The following is a 21255-nucleotide window of genomic DNA, read 5'->3' on the forward strand; positions in this document are numbered from 1 at the left end:
CTGCCATAGCCAAAAAAGAGCACAGATCTCAATCCCATTGAGCACGTCTGGGACCTGTTGGATCGGAGGGTGAGGGCTAGAGCCATTCCCTGCAGAAATGTCAGGGGAACTTGCAGGTGCTTTGGTGGAATAGTGGGGTAACATCTCAAAGCAAGAACTGGCAAATCTTGTGCAGTCCATGAGGAGGAGATGCACTGCAGTTCTTAATGCAGCTGGTGGCCAGATACTGACTGTTACTTTTGATTTTGACCCCCCCCCCCCCCCCCTTTGTTCAGGGACACATTATTCCATTTATGTTAGTCACATGTCTGTGGAACTTGTTCAGTTGATGTCTCAGTTGTTGAATCTTGTTATTTTCATACAAATATTTCCACATGTTAAGTTTGCTGAAAGTAAACGCAGTTGACAGTGAGAGGACGTTTCTTTTTTTTCTGAGTTCATAAACCTTTGTCTCTATTTAGCCTACAATAAAAATATGCCTAGAAAACTGACAATTGAGAACATCACCATCCCTTCAGTTTTCCCTCTAAGTGAAGATTTACTGGTGTGTGATCTATATGGTGTGTGGTTCTGTTGGCTTCAAGCGTGACTCGTGTATTCTCTCCACCACAGTGGTCTGTGACTGTCAAAGCAGAAACTCTGATCTGAGTGATTCCGGAGAGGCTGGCAAAAGAAAAGACAAAGCAATATTCAAGGGGATTCACATAAAAAGGTCTGAGAAATCATTGACCTTCTTGGTGCGACCTCCGATGTCTGTCACATTTGTTTGATCTCCTTGAGAATGCAATGTGAAGAACATATCTGTCATCCACTGACATTTACCTCAATGACAACACAGCTCTCAAACAGTTACCTAGGGGCTATTTCCAGAACTAAGCCATAATACAGTGGTAATCCCGGCCTGTGTGTCTGGTAATGTGTGTTGCTAGATTGAACGATAATGAGAGATCATTGTGCCGTGCTAATCACAGCTCTTTCTTTCCCTCCATTTTCTACCTCGGGAAGAGGGGGGGAAATGTTGCTAATTATGCATTTCAATAGGATTACTAGATCTATGTAATCAACTATTCTGAGTATCTCACTAATGACGAATTTATCCAAAAAGAAGATGTTTAATCAAAGGGTGTGATTTGTGTTGTCAGGGAGATTTGCATGCCTGTGACGGGGGGATTTGAGCTGTAGCAGGGGCCCTAAAGGGCTTGGCAGTGGGCATGTTTAATGCTGATATGACAAGATATTAAGCAACATTTTAAGCTTGACCTTCAGCCATCTTCTGCCTGAGCAAAGTTACATGACACCAACGGACAACATGATTAGGCTGTCCTATCCATAGCATACAGTAGAAGGCAGACATACACAATTTGTCTTTGATGTTAATTTACACCTAGACTTACTGAGACTTATTCTTTGTAAGTTTGTTCCGGGTTCACTAGATCAAAAAAGGTAGTTCACTGGCAAAGATTAAAAGGGTAATGATGTGTTAAAGGTAGTAACACTCCAATTAGAGTAATGTTGCTATAAACAGTAAACATCAAAAAGGATAGCATGATAAATTGGGGGTCATATCCTACCAATTTGTAAACATCTCCGCTTTAAAAATGATTTAATTTACTGTACAGTGTAACTCAGGATGTTTATATCATTAAAGACTGCTGTATTACTATGCTATATGCAGTGCAATGCAAAAGTGATTTACTATATGCCAAGCATACATTCTACAAACAGTATACTGTAATTCTAATAGAAAACATAATCAATTAGAATCTTCATGAGCACAATTTCAATTTACATAGCTCGGCCTTGTTGAAACATGGTCATTAGAGGCACATTGATCATTTAACTTAGCACACATTACCCAGGCCTGGATGGCACATGCAACGCTAATAGGTAATTTGCCTCATGTTCTTGAGTAAACTTCTCATAGCTGGTCTTGGGTCTAGGAGCCCTGTTCTCCTTCAACTATGCCACTGTAGTTCAGTGTTGTTTACCAGAGCTAATTAAGCTAAATAAAATAATTTTATATTACCCAATACCTGGATCATGTTCTGTAAAAGGTAGGACACTTTAAGGAACATGTAGTTCAGATTCAGACTCTTGGACAGCCTTGTTAATTTACCCAGAAACCCATTAACGGGAAGCTCCATCAATAACCACGACAGGTAGGGAAACACTGCAGGCCTGACGGCAACATAAAACACATTTTCTCCCTCAAATATCTCACCAAACTGTCCATCTCATCGACTGGAAGTGACACCTGCTTTCTCATTACCCAACATTATTGAAAAAGCCTAGATGGTCTTTCCAGAGTAACGGTGTCACCTGTATGTCAAGTCACATATGCAATGCAGCACGTCAGCTCTCATGGTGTTTGTGTGTGTTCGTGTCCATGTGTGTTTTTGAGCCTATGTTGCCAGGGATTCCATAAGGAAAATTTGGCGCCGGATAATGTGACCTGGAAGATTTTAATTTACGGTCAATTCGAGAAATTTCCAGGACCTACAGTACCAGTCAAAAGTTTGGACACACCTACTCATAAAAAAACAAATTTGTTGCTATTTCTACATTGTAGAAAATAGCGAAGACATCAAAACTATGAAATAACACATGTGGAATCATGTACTAACCAAATAAGTGTTAAATCAAAATATATTTTATATTTGAGATTCTTCAAAGTAGCCACCCTTTGCCTTGATGACAACTTTGCAAACTCTTGGCATTCTCTCAACCAGATTCATGAGGAATGCTTTTCCAACAGCCTTGAATGAGTTCCCACAAATGCTGAGCACTTATTTTCTGCCTTCCCTTCACTCTGCGGTCCAACTCATCCCAAACCATCTCAATTGGGTTGAAGTTGGGTGATTGTGGAGGCCAGGTCATCTGATGCAGCACTACATCACTCTCCTTCTTGTTCAAATAGCCTTACATAGCCTGGAGATGTGTTGGGCCATTGTCCTGTTAAACACAAATGATAATCCCACTAAGCGCAAATCAGCTGGGATGGCGTATCACAATGCTGTTGTAGCCATTCTGGTTAAGTGTGCCTTGAATTCAAAATAAATCACAGACACTGTCACCAGCAAAGCAAACCCACAACATCACACCTCCTCCTCCATGCTTCACGGTGGGAACGACACATGAGGAGATCATCCGTTCACCTACTCCGAGTCTTACAAAGACGCAGTGGTTGGAACCAAACATCTCAAATTTGGACTCATCAGACCAAAGGACAGATTTCCACCGGTCTAATATCCATTGCTCGTGTTTCTTGGCCCAAGCAAGTCTCTTCTTATTATTGGTGTCCTTTAGTAGTGGTTTCTTTGAAGCAATTTGAACATGAAGGCCTCATTCACGCAGTCTCCTCTGAACAGTTGATGTTGAGATGTGCCTGTTACTTGAATTCTGTGAAAAATGTATTTAGGCTGCAATTTCTGAGGCTGGTAACTCTAATGAACTTATCCTCTGCAGCAGAGTTAACTCTGGGTCTCCCATTCCTGTGGCTGTCCTCATGAGAGGCAGTTCCATCATAGCGCTTGATGGTTTTTGCGACTGCACTTGAAGAAACTTTCAAAGGTCCTGACATTTTCCGGATTGACTGACTTTCATGTCTTTAAGTAATGATGGATTGTGGTTTCTCTTTGCTTATTTGAGCTGTGTTTGACATAATATGGACTTGGTCTTTTACCAAATAGGGCAATCTTCTGTATACAACCCCTACCTTGTCACAACACAACTGATTGGCTCAAACTCATTAAAAAGGAAAGAAATTCCACAAATTAACAAGGCACACCACATCTTGGCCAGGTCGCAGTTGTAAATGAGAACTTGTTCTCAACTAGCTTACCTTGTTAAATAAAGGTGAATATATATATTTTTTAAATGGTGCTCAGAATGACAGAAATCAATTTTAGATGATGGTAATTCATCTTATCAGAACATGCAACTCCTTCAATGAAGCAGCCAATAAAACGTTGGTTTTCAAACATTTGCCAAAATGCGATTTGCGGAAAACACACTTCTCTATACAGCGCACCTGATGCGTGTGGTTCCATAAGTTAGAAATGTTAGAAATGTAAAAAGAAGGGGACACCAAAGATGCAACAACTAGGATGGTTTGCTACTATGACTAGGATCGTGCCGTTGGTGTCATGTCTGCTCCCGCTCTTCCTCCTTGGCGCTCGAGGGCGCCAGGCTGCCCTGCATTACACACTCCTGCCACCATCATTACGCACACCTGCCTTCCCTCGTCACGCGCATCAGCGAATTATTGGACTCACCTGGACTCAATCACCTGTTTATTATTTCCCCTATATTTGTCAGTTCCCCAGCTCTGTTCCACGCTGCTGCATTGACTGTCTTATGTCTGTGTATTACCCGGTTCTGACACTGTCCTGTCCCATGTCTGTTCCAATTAAATGTTGACTCCCCGTATCCGCTTCTCTCCTCCAGCGTCAGTCCTTACAGAATGCAGCAGCCATCAAATGAGGCATCGGGGAATGCTGGCCTTTCGGTTGGTGGTGATGTCGGGTCTGGGGGCTGCCGCCGATGGAACCGAGGGTGCCTTAGCTGGATCATCGGGCTTCCATGCCATAGCTGGCTCGACAGGTTTCCTTTCTCTGGTTGTCTCAGAAGGTGCCCATCCCACGTCAGGCCTCAGCCGGATCTTCAGGTTTTACGCCCAGCCGGCTCGTCAAACTGCTACGCCTCAGCCGGATCTTCGGGCTCCTACACTTCAGCGGGATCGACAGGCTTTCACACCTCAGCCAGATCGTCATGCTCCTATGCCTCAGCTGGCTCACCAGGCTACCACGCTTCTGCCAGTTCTTCAGGATTTTACACCCAGCCGACTTGTCCAGCGCCCGTACCTCGACTGGCCTGTCAGGCTCGCCCAGGTTGGACGCCGGGTGGCATCCCTAGAAGGGGGGGTACTGTCACGCCTGCTCCCGCTCTTCCCCCCGGCGCTCGAGGGTTAGGCTGACACACAGGTGGATTGTATTTATCATCATTAGTCATTTAGGTCAACATTGGATCATTCAGAGATCCTCACTGAACTTCTGGAGAGAGTTTGCTGCACTGAAAGTAAAGGGGCTGAATAATCTTTCAGTTTTTGATTTGTTAAAAAAGTTTGAAATATCCAATAAATGTCGTTCCACTTCATGATTGTGTCCCACTTGTTGTTGATTCTTCACAAAAAAATACAGTTTTATATCTTTATGTTTGACGTCTGAAATGTAGCAAAAGGTCGCAAAGTTCAAGGGGGCCGAATACTTTCGCAAGGCACTGTAGTTACGTTGAAGCAAGGTAAAACATGCCTCATAATATGAAGTAAAACGTTCAGGTTTCAAACAATGAAGTATCAGTTTTCAAAATGCATACTGCCCCCAGCTTACATTGCAAAATGATTGTTGATTGTTGATGTTGCCTATGCATTTTAATAGCAAATGGGAGGCGCGCTTCAATTACCAGTTGAGTAATAAAAATAGTAGCTCTTTTTAATTGTGACCATTAAAACTGTTTTTTACTCGCAATTGCATTTACAATTGTTGAACAATGACTGTACTTATATAAAAGCATGTTTCACTCCAGCAGCAACGAGCTGAGGTGATATTCTGCTCAAAATAGTCTCTGTACTGTATGCTATCCAATCATTTACTTTAGATTTGTGTGCATTGTGTGCATTGTTGTGAAATTGTTAGATATTACTACACTGTTGGCGCTAGAAACACAAGCATTTCGCTACACCCACAATAACATCTCCTAAACACGTGTATGTGACCAATAACATCTGATTTGATTTAGTTCCACTAAGTACTGCAAATTAACTTATACACCAATAAGCATGACGGTCAAGTGTGTTTAGATTGACTGGCATTTCCTTAGCTGAATAAAAAGCATTATTTTGCAATGGGACTGTTTTTCTCCTTGTCAATTTGGCCTGCAACAACTTTATTTATCAGCTTTTCGCTTTTTCATATTTTTTTCCAACGTTAGCCATTTACCGGCTAACGGAAACCCTGGTGAATGCATGTGACTACATGCAGGTGACTATTACATAATACTAACATTTTTCCTGTACCCATCATCAGGTTGCTACAACCTAGCCTAAGAAAGAAAGTTTACAACAAAGGTGCACAGGTCGAGAGATACTTGAGTAATAAAGGTGACAGACAGTGACACATTCAATACCGTCTTGCATACTCTTGCCTGCATCTAGCCTCTAGCTGATCTAGGTTGTGAACATCCAACAGTTGCAAACGAGAGTTTCAATTGAACAAATTCAGGTATGTTTATCCCTGTTTTGTTCCATTTGCTTCCGTTTAAGATTTTTTACATTTTATTTCACCTTTATTTCACCTTTACTTAAACAGGTAGGCCAGTTGAAAACAAGTTCTCATTTACAACTGCGATCTGGCCAAGATAAAGCAAAGCAGTGCGACACAAACAACAACACAGAGTTACACATGGGATAAACAAACGTACAGTCAATAACACAATAGAAACATTTATATACAGTGTGTGCAAATGTAGTAAGATTAGGGAGGTAAGGCAATAAATAGTGGTGAAATATTTACAATTTAGCAACGAAACACTGGAATGATAGACTAGAGTGATAGATGTGCAGAAGATGAATGTGTACCCCACTGGGGTGCAAAGGAGCAAAAAGAACAAAAAACAATATGGGGATGAGGTAGTTGGGTAGGCTATTTAAAGATGGGCTGTGTACAGGTGCAATGATTGGTAAGCTGCTCTGACAGCTGATACTTAAAGTTAGTGAGGGAGATATAATACCAATAGAATCGGCAGAATGAATGCACCCCTGATCACATGCAAAAACAGAACTAGCAGCCACATAAACAGCATGATCACTTTGCTCGTTATATATATAATTCCTTCTCGCATCTATGCTCTCTCCTCCTCTCACCTTTTCCCTTCGCTTGTGGACTTCAGTTCACAATACAACAGCTATCTGTGATGAAAAAACCTTCCCAAGCCAAACCTTCAAACCATAACCGCTAACCTCTACACACAGCCTACATCGTTGTCACCATATTAACATCATAGTCAACATACACTATATATACAAAAGCATGTGGACACTAGGGGTGCAACGGTACAAAGTATGTTGTCGCACCGTTCGGTATGCCCCCTACGGTTCAATACGCACACGTGAACCGCGAAATTACGATATGCCTGTCATTTTCCTATAATTTCCAAAACTTGCTTATTGCGCTGCAGACTACATGCACCTTGTACATACAGACCCACAGAACCAGATACGCAGTTTGTGAACAGGCTTGGCAGGCAACTGCTTGGGGCACAAGGCCGTTAGGGGTCTCCTGAGGGCTGACAAACTTTACTCCACAGCAATGTCTCAAAATGTGGCAACCGCAGTGACCACAACCCCTTCCCCCTTAAACAACCAATGGACAATTTGCAATGACATCTCAGTGGGAAACCTCCCTAAAGGGGACGGGAAACTGGGAAACTAAAAACAAATAAATATTCTCCCAGCTCTAACGTGACAATGGCGAGCGCTAGCGAGACAGAGAGAAGCAAATTTTAAGAGGCATCGCCGTTTCTCAAATCCGCTGTGTGGGAACATTTTGGATTCAGCGTTCAATACGATGACAAGTTTAAGAAGACCGTAAACAAACAAAGTACAGTCTGCAAGCATTGCTTTGCCACTGTCGGCTACTAGAGTGGAAACACTTCTAACATGTGTCATTTACGTCGCCATCACCCAGCCGTATCCCATGCAGGTGGAGCTGGGGCAAGGAGAGTCCACTCGTTAGTGAAAACACAACAATCTCCTGCTGCTGCCTTCCAACAACAATTTGCAACAAATTCCAGAAAAAATTAAGAAATAACGAAAGCAGTGGGAGTATTCATAGCCAAAGATTTGCAGCCCTGTTCGGTGGATACCGATACCGACCTGATGAAAAAAATTGAACAGTGTTACAATGTCCCCTCCCTCACACATTTCAACAGCAAAGTAATTCCCAAACTCTATGAAACATCACGGAGAGAAATTGAAAACTAATTGACACAGACACCCTATCTAGCTCTCTCCACTGATAGTTGAACCTCCAGAGCAACTCAAAGCTACCTCACTGTGACAGTTCACTATGTACTGTATTGGGAGATGAAGAGCTACGTGTTGCACACTCATCCCCTGTATGAGAGTCATACAAGGGCACACTTTTCTTAAATGTAGAGATAGTGAAACCGTACCGTGGCCCACAAACCGTGATACATACCGAACCGTGGGCCAACTGTACCGTTGCATCCCTAGTGGACACCCCTTCAGATTAGTGGATTTGGCTATTTTAGCCACACCCGTTGTTGAAAGGTGTATACAATTGAGCACACAGCCATGCAATCTCCATCGACACGCAATAGCAGTAGAATGGCCTTACTGAAGAGCTCAGTGACTTTCAACATGAAACCGTCATAGGTTCCAACAAGTCAGTTCATCAAATTCTACCCTGCTAGAACTTGCCCGGTCAACTACTGTTGTTGTGAAGTGGAAATGTCTAGGAGCAACAACAGCTCAGCCACAAAGTGGTAGGTCACAAAAGCTCACCGAACGGGACCATCGAGTTCTGAAGCGCGAAGTGTGTAAAAATCTTTGGTCCTCGGTTGCAACACTCACTACCGAGTTCTAAACAGCCTGGGAGCTTCATAAAATGGGAGCTTCGTAAAATGTGTTTCCATGGCCAAGCAGCCGCATACAAGTCTAAGATCATCATCTGCAATGCCAAGCGTCTACTGGAGTGGTGTAAAGCTCGCCGCCATTGGACTCTGGAGCAGTGCCAACTGTAAAGTTTGGTGGATGAGGAATAATGGTCTGAGGCTGTTTTTCATGGTTCGTTCTAGGCCCCTTTGTTCCAGTGATGTGAAATCTTAACGCTACAGCATACAATTACATTCTAGATAATTCTGTGCTTCCAACTTTGCAGCAACAGTTTGGGGAATGCCCTTTCCTTTTTCAGCATGACAATGACTCCGTGCACAAAGCGAGGTCAATACAGAAATGGTTTGTCGAGATCTGTCTGGAAGAACTTGACTGGCCAGCAACGAGCCCTGACCTCAACCCATCGAAAACCTTTGGGATGAATTGGAACGCTGACTGCAAGCCAGGCCTAATAGCCCATTATCAGTGTCTGACGTCACTAATGCTCTTGTGGCTGAATGGAAGCAAGTCCATGCAGCAATGTTCCATTATCTAGTGGAAAGCCTTCCCAGCAGAGTGGAGGCTGTTATAGCAGCAAAGGGGGGAATGAGATGTTCGACAAGCAGGTGTCCACATACTTTTGGTCATGTAGTGTAGCTACTAGAACTAATGCATTAGTAAACCCGCTACAATCATGAAGAACAGTGTACAGCAAGCAGTTTAGCAGTTACACCGGCAGGCCCCAGTGGCAATAAATTAATAAAACCAAAAGCTTACCTTGACTTGGAAGTGTTGGATAGCCATAGCCAGCTAGATAACATAGCATCCCTCTCTATTTGTATCGGGTGTTTGAATAGGCTAATCTATCTAGCTGCATTTGCTAGCTAAGTAAGTGAAAGTGAGCATTTCGTGCAATTCTACACATTTTGCAATGACTTATGCCATGTTAATATGATATCTGAGTGAGAGTAACTAACAACATCATTGGTGGGTCACTGGAGAGACAGAGAGGGACAGAAAAAGGAAAGAGAGATTTTAGTTTATGTATGTCCGTTGGGTTTTCCCACAGACTTTAATGCATACCGTGTAAACACACAGGGATTGTCCTTTTGCACAAGAGACCCTACATCCCAACATTCCCTGGAAAGATATCCCATAATATCCCTGGGAAGTCCAAGTGCAGACACATAACAATTTAATGTTTCAGATTTCAGCCAAGTCCTATTTACCTCTCAACACCACAACATGTACAGATATGAATGCAAAGAATAGCGCCCTCACACAGCCCTCACACAATAGCGCCCTCACACACTAAGCCCTCACACAGCCAACAAAACACATCTAACAGTAGAGCTATGTGCCAATGCATATTCAACAACACAGACCCACTGTGGCTGTAGATTCATCTATAGTGTCACACAGACAGTGACTCAAATACACATGCATAAAGACAGTAGTATGGCACCAAACACTCGCTTACACACACACACGCACGCACACATGCAGACACACAATTTAGGAAACAAAAAGTGCCCTTTAACACTGGAGTGATAATCAGTGTCTACTCAGTGAATTTGCTTTCTGGCATTATTATAATGTTCCCTGTAGGACAAAAAAGTGTATGATTAAATAATGCAAATGCATTCCTCATGGCCTGAGAACCTGAGAACATTTTTCCCTTTCTTTAGACTTAAGGATTATACAGCAATGCCCTATAATGCGGTGAAAAATCTCCCCAAGTCCAAAGTTAATCTAAACACAGAAGTTATGCAATGCAGAACAGCACTTGAGGAACTCAAGCACAAAGCCAAGGACTGATTATTATACCAAAAAGAGAATAAGCACATTATTCAAGCAAATCAGCAATGGAAATCATGCAAATTAATGCAAGGTTTGCATTTGCTGGTTGAAAACGATGATTAATAGACAAAAATATTGCATTTTTCACCCAAAGAGAGAGAAGAGTGGATGCAAGGCAAGAGCTGACAAAGATTCATGAACCCTCTGATCCCGCTCTGCCTATATCCATTATGAGGTAAACATGTGTTGTCGTGACACACACACAACTAAACTTTATACCATGTAAAAAATGCCATTGTCCACATAATGCGGGACACTGTTTTATTTTTATTCCTTCTGTTTCTGTTGTAAACAGCTGCTTACTTGGCCTATTGTTGAGGTCACACCCACCTTACTAAAGAGACAAACTGTTGAACTGCTAAATTGAGCACAGAATGTTCTAGTGAGGTGAGACAGAGAGAGAGAGAGCTGTGACCTACCTGTGTCCAGACTAAGGTTCAGGATGGTTCAGTCGTTTTCTCTCCTTCAGCCCCAGCTAACAAGCAGCGTCCCTGTTAGGGCCTGTTAAAGTGATAATTGAAGGATACGTCCAGGCACCACAGGCTTCCTGTTGACCAGGGCGAAGGACAACTCAGTTTGTAGAAACACTGCTGAGGCCTTGATGACGTGCTGTCCAAAACGGAATGTAGACATGGTGATGACTGCAGACCTGAAAGAGGGAAGAAGTGTTCAAATAAGGTGAACTGAGGCAAGACCGCTGCAGGGCTGTCTGTTAGGGTTCACTGGGTGTTCAGCAAATCACACTGCAGAAAGTATCTAAGGACAATACAAAGTACCACTTTCCAAAAAATCAACCGTTCATGAAACAGCTTTCAAGGTACAGAAGTCTGACAAACAAGCATGAAATGTGTCATCATCTAAAAAGTTCAAAATGGTCTCTTCGTATCGAAAAGTCTCAATCATAACAGAAATGAAAGAATACCCTAGTGTGAGAAACACAGTAATGAGCAATACTGAGATACTAAACCATGCGCTTCACTGGAGCCAATTGCTCATTTTGAAGCTAGTTAAAACAAAAAGGATTGTCACTATTTGCAGCAGTTCTCTTGGTGAAATTGCGTTTGTGAAATGATGAGTCCTCTCATCAGTGTGTCACAGATATCAAGAGCACTGCCAAGATGACGTCACATCTGACCAAGCCCTCTCTATCGGCTGTCACAGATATCCCTGCTGGAAAAATCTATTACTGCAAACATAAAATATTTGAAAGTTATCTGTCTATGTTTCCTGTAAGTGTCTCGTTCTCTTTTCACTTACTTTTTCTTACCACACTAGAATAATTGTTCATCTTCTATACAGGAGTCCAGGTTTCAATTAGCATTGGCCAGCATTTGCCAGCATTCAATTAGACATGGGGAAAAACACAAAATAATATGTACTTTACCATTTACATTTTTTTATGTTTTTATTTCAACTTTGTTTAACCAGGTAGGCTAGTTGAGAACAAGTTCTCATTTGCAACTGCGACCTGGCCAAGATAAAGCAAAGCAGTGTGACACAGACAACAACACAGAGTTACACATGGAGTAAACAATAAACAACCCAATAACACAATAAACCAATCAATGACACAGTAGAAAAAATAAGTCTATATACAGTGTGTGCAAAAGGCATGAGGAGTTAGGCAATAAATAGGCCATAGGAGCAAATAGTTACAATTTAGCAGATTAACACTGGAGTGATAAATGAGCAGATGATGATGTGCAGGTAGAGATATTAGTGTGCAAAAGAGTAGAAAAGTAAATAAAATTAAAACAGTATCGGGATGAGGTAGATAGATTGGGTGGGCTATTTACAGATGGACTATGTACAGCTGCAAAGATTAGTTAGCTGCTCAGATAGTTAATGTTTATAGTTAATGTTCCAAGTTCGCCTTAGATAGTCGACCATTAGGGTCAGGGTTGATTAGGGAGGTCACCGCTCCTTTGGGCATGGTGACGCATGGGGGTCATACGGAGAGAAATAGTCTCTTCCTTATTGACTCTCCTGCGTTTCTAGTGGTGCTGGGCCTACCCTGGTTAGCTTGTCATAACCCCACTGTTTCCTTGCCACAGAGGGCTCTCACGGCGGCGAGAGTGCTCAGGACGTTGTTTAGGGGTTTCGATTGGTGCTACTACAGTGGAGAGTCCAGACCAGGTCTCCACCATGAGCATTGCCCCTGAAAATGCAGATTTGACTCTCGCCTACTCCAAAAAGAAGGCAACTCAATTACCACCTCATCGACGGGGCGATTGTGCGATAGATCTCCTGGTAGACGCTGCACTTCCCAGGAGTCACATGTATCTCCTCTCACAGGCGGAGACGGAGGCTATGGAAACATACAGTGGGGCAAAAAAGTATTTAGTCAGCCACCAATTGTGCAAGTTCTCCCACTTAAAAAGATGAGAGAGGCCTGTAATTTTCATCATAGGTACACTTCAACTATGACAGACAAAATGAGAAAAAAAATTCAGAAAATCACATTGTAGGATTTTTAATGAATTTATTTGCAAATTATGGTGGAAAATAAGTATTTGGTCAATAACAAAAGTTTATCTCAATACTTTGTTATATACCCTTTGTTGGCAATGACAGAGGTCAAAAGTTTTCTGTAAGTGTTCACAAGGTTTTCACACACTGATGCTGGAATTTTTGCCCATTCCTCCATGCAGATCTCCTCTAGAGCAGTGATGTTTTGGGGCTGTTGCTGGGCAACACGGACTTTCAACTCCCTCCAAAGATTTTCTATGGGGTTGAGATCTGGAGACTGGCTAGGCCACTCCAGGATCTTGAAATGCTTCTTACGAAGCCACTCCTTCGTTGCCCGGGCGGTGTGTTTGGGATCATTGTCATGCTGAAAGACCCAGCCACGTTTCATCTTCAATATCCTTGCTGATAGAAGGAGGTTTTCACTCAAAATCTCACGATACATGGCCCCATTCATTCTTTCCTTTACACGGATCAGTCGTCCTGGTCCCTTTGCAGAAAAACAGCCCCAAAGCATGATGTTTCCACCCCCATGCTTCACAGTAGGTATGGTGTTCTTTGGATGCAACTCAGCATTCTTTGTCCTCCAAACACGACGAGTTGAGTTTTTACCAAAAAGTTATATTTTGGTTTCATCTGACCATATGAAATTCTCCCAATCTTCTTCTAGATCATCCAAATGCTCTGTAGCAAACTTCAGACGGGCCTGGACATGTACTGGCTTAAGCAGGGGGACACATCTGGCACTGCAGAATTTGAGTCCCTGGCGGCGTAGTGTGTTACTGATGGTAGGCTTTGTTACTTTTGTCCCAGCTCTCTGCAGGTCATTCACTAGGTCCCCCCGTGTGGTTCTGGGATTTTTGCTCACCGTTCTTGTGATCATTTTGACCCCATGGGGTGAGATCTTGCGTGGAGCCCCAGATCGAGGGAGATTATCAGTGGTCTTGTATGTCTTCCATTTCCTAATAATTGCTCCCACAGTTGATTTCTTCAAACCAAGCTGCTTACCTATTGCAGATTCAGTCTTCCCAGCCTGGTGCAGGTCTACAATTTTGTTTCTGGTGTCCTTTGACAGCTCTTTGGTCTTGGCCATAGTGGAGTTTGGAGTGTGACTGTTTGAGGTTTTGGACAGGTGTCTTTTATACTGATAACAAGTTCAAACAGGTGACATTAATACAGGTAACGAGTGGAGGACAGAGGAGCCTCATAAAGAAGAAGTTACAGGTCTGTGAGAGCCAGAATCTTGCTTGTTTGTAGGTGACCAAATACTTATTTTCCACCATAATTTGCAAATAAATTCATAAAAAATCCTACAATGTGATTTTCAGTTTTTTTTCTCATTTTGTCTGTCATAGTTGAAGTGTACCTATGATGAAAATTACAGGCCTCTCTCATCTTTTTAAGTGGGAGAACATGCACAATTGGTGACTGACTAAATATTTTTTTGCCCCACTGTATGTCTCCGAAACCCTGCGTCAGGGGTACATTCGGTCCTCCACTTCACCCACCTCCTCGAGTTTCTCTTTTGTGAAGAAGAAGGAGGGAGGCCTGCATCCGTATATTGACTATCGGGGTCTGAATCAGATCACTGTGAGGCATAGTTACCCGCTACCGCTCATAGCCACAGTGAAAAAGTCCATGCACAGGGCGCGCTTCTTCACCTAACTAGATCTCAGGAGCGAATACAACCTGGTGCGTATACGAGAGGGAGACGAGTGGAAGACTGCTTTCAGTACCACCTCTGGACACTATGAGTACCTCGTCATGCCGTACGGGTTGATGAAAGCGCCATCAGTCTTCCAAGCCTTTGTAGACGAGATTTCCAGGGACCTGCACGGGCAGGGTGTAGTGGTGTATATTGATGTAATTTTAATATACTTCGCTACACGTGAAGAGCTTGTGTCCCTGGTGCGCAGAGTGCTTGGTCGCCTGTTGGAGCATGACCTGTATGTCAAGGCTGAGAAATGCCTGTTCTTCCAACAGTCCGTCTCCTTCCTAGGGTATCGCATTTCCACCTCAGGGGTGGAGATGGAGAGTGACAGCATTTCAGCCGTGCGTAATTGGCCGACTCCCACCACGGTAAAGGAGGTGCAGTGGTTGTTAGGGTTTGCCAATTACTACCGGAGGTTTATCCGGGGTTTTGGTCAGGTAGCAGCTCCCATTATCTCACTGCTGAAGGGGGGCCCGGTGCGCTTGCAGTGGACAGCTGAGGCGGACAGGGCTTTTAGTCACCTGAGGGCTCTGTTTACCTCGGCTCCCGTGCTGACCCATCCGGATCCCTCTTTGGCGTTCATAGTGGAGGTGGACGCGTCCGAGGCTGGGATAGGAGCTGTGCACTCTCAGCGCTTGGGTACCCCACCGAAGCTCCGTCCCTGTGCCTTCTTCTCGAGGAAGCTCAGCCCGGCGGAGCGAAGCTATGACGTGGGGGACCGGGAGTTTTTGGCTGTCGTCAAGGCCTTGAAGGTGTAGAGACATTGGCTTGAGGGGGCCAGACACCCTTTTCTCATCTTGACTGACCACCACAATCTGGAGTACATCTGGGCAGCGAGGAGACTGAACCCTCGCCAGGCAAGGTGGGTCATGTTTTTCACACGTGTTGTGTTTACCTTTCTTACAGATCAGGCTCCCAGAACGCGAAGGCAGACGCATTGTCCCGGCTGTATGACACAGAGGAGCGGCCCATGGACCCCACACCCATACTCCCCGCCTCCTGCCTGGTGGCACCGGAAGTGTGGGAGCTGGACACGGACATTGAGCAGGCGTTATGTGCAGAGCCCGCTCCCATCCAGTGTCCCGCTGGGCGTCTGTACGTTCCGTCTGCTGTCCGTGACCGGTTGATCTATTGGGCCCACACGTCACCCTCCTCTGGTCATCCTGTGATCGGTCGGACAGTGCGCTGTTTGAGCGGGAGGTACTGGTGGCCTACCTTGGCTAAGGACGTGAGGGTTTATGTTTCCTCCTGCTCGGTGTGCGCCCAGTGTAAGGCTCCTAGGCACCTTCCCAGAGGTAAGCTACACCCCTTACCAATTCCACAGCGGCCTTGGTCACACCTGTAGGTGGATTTTCTTACTGATCTTCCACTCACACAGGGTAACACCGCGATCCTGGTCGTTGTGGATCATTTCTCTAAGTCCTGTCGTCTCCTCCCTCTGCCCGGTCTCCCTACAGACTGCGGAGGCCTTGTTTACACACGTCTTCCGGCACTACAGGGTGCCTGAGGATATAGTGTCTGATCGGGGTCCCCAGTTCACGTCTAGGGTCTGGAAGGCGTTCATGGAACGTCTGGGGGTCTCGATCAGCCTTACTTCAGGGTTTCACCCCGGGAGTAATGGCCAGGTGGAGAGAGTGAACCAGGATGTGGGCAGGTTTCTATGGTCCTATTGCCAGGACCAGTCGGGGGAGTGGGCGGAGTTCGTGCCCTGGGCCGGGATGGCACAGAACTCGCTCCGCCACTCCTCCACAAACATCTCTCCCTTCCAGTGCGTACTGGGGTACCAGCCCGTTCTGGCGCCTTGGCATCAGGGTCAGACCGAGGTTCCTGCGGTGGACGACTGGTTCAGGCATGCGGAGACATGGGAAGCCGTCCGTGTCCACCTTCAGCAGGCCGTGACCCGCCAGAAGGTTAATGCAGATCGCCACCGCAGTGAGATCCCGATGTTCACACTGGGGCACCGGGTCTGGCTCTCGACCCGAAACCTGCCCCTCCGCCTGCCCTGCCGTAAGCTGGGTCCGCGGTTTGTGGGTTCATTTAAAGTCCTGAGGAGAGTGAACGAGGCTTGTTATAGGTTACAGCTTCCACCCGATTACCGTATTAACACCTCGTTCCATGTGTCTCTCCTCAGGTCGGTGGTGACTGGCCCGCTCCAGGAGTCTGAGATGCTGGAGGTTCCTCCACCCCCTCTGGACATCGTGGGGGCCCCGGCGTACTCCATTCGCTCCATACTGGATTCGGGGTGCCGGGCGAGGGGCCTTCAGTATCTCGTGGAGCGGGAGGGGTACGGCCCGGAGGAGAGGTGCTGGGTTCCGGTCGAGGACGTGTTGGACCCATCTATGCTGCAGGAGTTCCACTGTCTTCGTCCGGATCGCCCTGCGCCTCGCCTTCTGGGTCGTCCCCGAGGCCGCTTTCGACGCGTGGCTATTGTCACGACTTCCGCCTAAGTTGGTCCCTCTCCTTGTTCGGGCAGTGTTCGAAGTCACCGACCTTCTAGCCATCGCTGATCCCCTTTAATTTTTCTTTGGTTTTGTCTTGTCTTTTATCACACCTGGTTCCAATCCCATTTATTATATGTTGTGTATTTAACCCTCTGTTCCCCCTCATTGTCCTTGTCGGTGATTGTTTGTTTGTAAGCTATGTGCAAGATATGTTCTGGTGTGCGACGGGTTTTGTACCCACTTGTATTATTTTGTATATTTTGGTTTTCAGAGTTTTTGAGCACTTATTAAACTGCTCGAAGTTCGATCTCCTGCGCCTGACTTCCCTTCCACCTGCACGCACCCTTACAGACTGTCGTTTCTCTTTGCTTATTTGAGCTGTTCTTGCCATAATATAGACTTGGTCTTTTACCAAATAGGGCTATATTCTGTATACCACCCCTACCTTGTCACAACACAACTGATTGGTTCAAACACATTAAGAAGGAAAGAAATTCCACAAATTAACTTTTAACAAGGCACACCTGTTAACTGAAATGCACACCTCATTAAGCTGGTTGAGAGAATGCCAAGAGTGTGCAAAGCTGTCATCAAGGCAAAGGGTGGCTACTTTGAAGAATCTCAAATATAAAATATATTTTGATTTGTTTAACACTTTTTGGGTTATTACATGATAACCCATATGTGTTATTTCATAGTTTTGATGTCTTCACTATGTAGAAAATAGCAAAAATAAAGAAAAACCCTGGAATGAGTAGGTGTCCAAACTTTTGACTCGTACTGTATATACAGTATATTATTTTTTATATTGATGTGACAAATTTATCATTTGTACAGTTCTTAATTAAACATGTAGTTAGTTGTTTGTTACATTTGACTGTGTAAAACGAATCAATACTATGTATATCTCTGAGAGTGTGGTGGATACATTGCAGACTGCAAAATAACATGATTATTATATATTATTCAATACAATAATATGAGATCTGTACGTAAAACATTTCAAGTTTTTGTCATTTAAAACATGCTCCTCTCCAGAGCAACTTGCATTCATCTTAAGATAGCTAGGTGAGACAACCACATATCACAGTCAAATATACAGGATATAAACCTTCCATTCCAGCTAAACAACGGATATATAGGATTTTATTTGAAAAAAAATCAAAAACCTATTAACTACCAATCTGAGGACAGTTAAATTATACACGCTCATGAAAGTAGCCATAAGCAATCATTTCTGATGAAAAACAAACATTTTAAAAATTGGTGTATATAGAATTTTGGAGATAAACTCTTCAAATGTACATAAAGGAAGGGTAAAGTGACTAGGCATGAGGTTTGTAATAGCCTTGGTTATTTGTTAAATATAAGATACTTCTATTTGTAGGTTATTTTCAATGTGTGACCACATTTAATAACATAAATGTCAAGTAACAAAACGACATGCAACTGAATGCTAAGTAGACATGTTCCCAACTTCCCTTATGCTCTCGCGCAGGTATTCCCAAACCGGGGTACATCGGGGGTACACCAAATAAAAATGTGATTCACATTTAAAAGAATTGAAACATAAAATCCAACGGGGCTATACATTTGGGTGAGTTTTTTTTCTCACCTGAGTAGCCATGTTTAACTGCCAAAAATAAAATTAAACCATATAGTGTTCAGTGAAATAAGAACACAATGTCAAATACAGGTAGCCTAGTGAAATAATTAACATCCAATCACATTAACCATTACTCTCTCGCGGGAATTCCACTAACAGTCAGTATGTAGCCAAACGTAGCTGCTGCTCATTCCGTTTGCTCAAAAATGTATTAATTGTTTAAAAAAGGCCCCCGTCCTTAGAGACACATACCAGCTCTACTGGTAGTACTGCTACTACCAGCAGTACTACACCTTCATCTGTCAACAACACAAGTTGTTCTGTTTCCACAAGCACATCCAATGCTAGCATCAGTAATTCTACATTTGTTGTTAGCCCCGCAAGCATGGACACTGACAGTTGTGAATCTGATGCAGCCGAAGACCTACTGTCCCCTTACCCGGGAAAGCACCAAACAGACAGGGACGATGGACTATCGAAGAAGCGCAAATATGATGAGAACTACAGTCATGGCCAAAAGTTTTGAGAATGACACAAATACAAATTTCCACAAAGTTTGCTGCTTCAGTGTCTTTAGATATTTTTAGCAGATGTTACTATGGAATACTGAAGTATAATTACAAGCATTTCATAAGTGTCAAAGGCTTTCATTGACAATTACATGAGGTTGATGCAAAAAGTCAATATTTGCAGTGTTGACCCTTCTTTTTCAAGACCTCTGCAATCTGCCCTGGCATGCTGTCAATTAACTTCTGGGCCACATCCTGACTGATGGCAGCCCATTCTTGCATAATCAATGCTTGGAGGTTGTCAGAATTTGTGGGTTTTTGTTTGTCCACCCGCCTCGAGGATTGACCACAAGTTCTCAATGGGATTAAGGGCTCGGGAGTTTCCTGGCCATAGATCCAAAATATCGATGTTTTGTTCCCCGAGCCACTTAGTTATCACTTTTGCCTTATGGCAAGATGCTCCATCATGCTGGAAAATGTATTGTTCGTCACCAAACTGTTCCTGGATGGTTGGGAGAAGTTGCTCTCGGAGAATGTGTTGGTACCATTCTTTATTCATGGCTGTGTTCTTAGGCAAAATTGTGAGTGAGCCCACTCCCTTGGCTGAGAAGCAACCCCACACATGAATGGCCTCAGGATACATTACTGTTGACATGACACACGACTGATGGTAGCACTCACCTGGTCTTCTCTGGACAAGCTTTTTTCCGGATGCCCCAAACAACCGGAAAGGGGATTCATCAGAGAAAATGACTTTACCCCAGCAGAGGTGTATGTAGAGGGCAAGTTGGTTAGGATGATATCTATGAGGGTACCCGTGTTTATGGCTTTGGGGTGGTACCTGGTAGGTTCATTGATAATTTGTGTGAGAATGAGGGCATCAAGGGTACAGACCTGGATAGTAGGACAGAACTCTGCAAGCTATCTCTGCAGTAGATTGCAACACCGCCTCACAGCGCCTGGGGAATAGGAGTGGAGCTAGGCACTGCAGGGCCTTGATTCACCTCTACATCACCAGAGGAACAGAGGAGTGAAGGGATGAAGGGTGGGTTGTCCTGATTCTTCTCCCCATCAGTAGATCAGCCGGGCTGAAACCTGTCGATGTTGAGGGAGTGGCTCTGTACGTCAGTAGAGTGAGCAGAGGGTCTGTCTGCTTGAGCATCCACTTGGCTGTCTGTACAGCTCTCTCCACATGTCCATTACTCTGTGGGAAGTGGGGCCACTTGTCAAATGTATGAAGTAATACTCCTGAGTTATTTTAGCCCTGTACTTGCCAACTGGGGGCCATTATCGCTAACCATGCTGTTGAACTGGGTGCCATTATAGCTAAACATGCTGTTGAACTGGGGGACAATATCGCGACTGGTTTCCAGTCCTCAACATGCTGTTGAAGTAGGACACCTCTACTCCGCTGCTGGCATCAGCTAACATTGCTGTTGGCTTCCTAGAATCATAATAAGTTAACACAGGAGCAGTGGTTAGTGAGTGTTTAAGTCTCTGAAATGCTGCCTCCTTTGTGTGTGTCCCCAGGCCCACTCTACCTTTGTTTTGAGGAGCTCGTGGAGCGGCTGCCCCACAGTAGATAGCCCCGGAATGTATTTCCCCAGATACTGTACCATCCTGAGGAAACGCTTCAGCTTGCATATGGTCTGGGGCTGGGGGAAGTTGCTTATCCCCATGACCTTTTCCAGGTCTGGCCTGATTCTGTTTATGTCAATGATGTGCCCCAGGAAGAAAAGCTGGCTTTGTTTGAACTTACACTTGTCGTTGTTGAGCTTGAGACCTGTTGCTTCAACGACTAAGCACATTTCCCAGGCACTTGTCATGTTTCTGCTCAGAGTTGGCATAGATCAGTACATCGTCCATGTATGTAGCCACACCCTCGAGCCATGAAGAGTTTCCATCATTTTCCTTTGAAAAATCTTGGGGGCACTGGTTATCCCAAATGGGAGAAGTTTGAAACAGTATCTCCCAAAAGGAGTGAGTAGTCA

General features: G+C 44.3%; 1 protein-coding gene across 1 annotated transcript in view; it reads right to left on the minus strand.

The window, feature by feature from the left end:
* The window catches only part of LOC139371201 (bis(5'-adenosyl)-triphosphatase-like), a 318597-nt gene that overhangs the window by 191542 nt on the left and 105800 nt on the right, over positions 1-21255 (minus strand). Inside the window, exon 4 of the mRNA XM_071111386.1 lies at positions 11059-11180. Coding sequence (XP_070967487.1) covers positions 11059-11164 — 106 coding nt within the window. The 5' untranslated portion in view covers positions 11165-11180. The remainder of the gene's footprint in view (positions 1-11058; positions 11181-21255) is intronic.

Source organism: Oncorhynchus clarkii, chromosome 17 (genome assembly GCF_045791955.1).
Source record: "Oncorhynchus clarkii lewisi isolate Uvic-CL-2024 chromosome 17, UVic_Ocla_1.0, whole genome shotgun sequence".
In the NCBI taxonomy this organism is placed as follows: domain Eukaryota; kingdom Metazoa; phylum Chordata; class Actinopteri; order Salmoniformes; family Salmonidae; genus Oncorhynchus; species Oncorhynchus clarkii.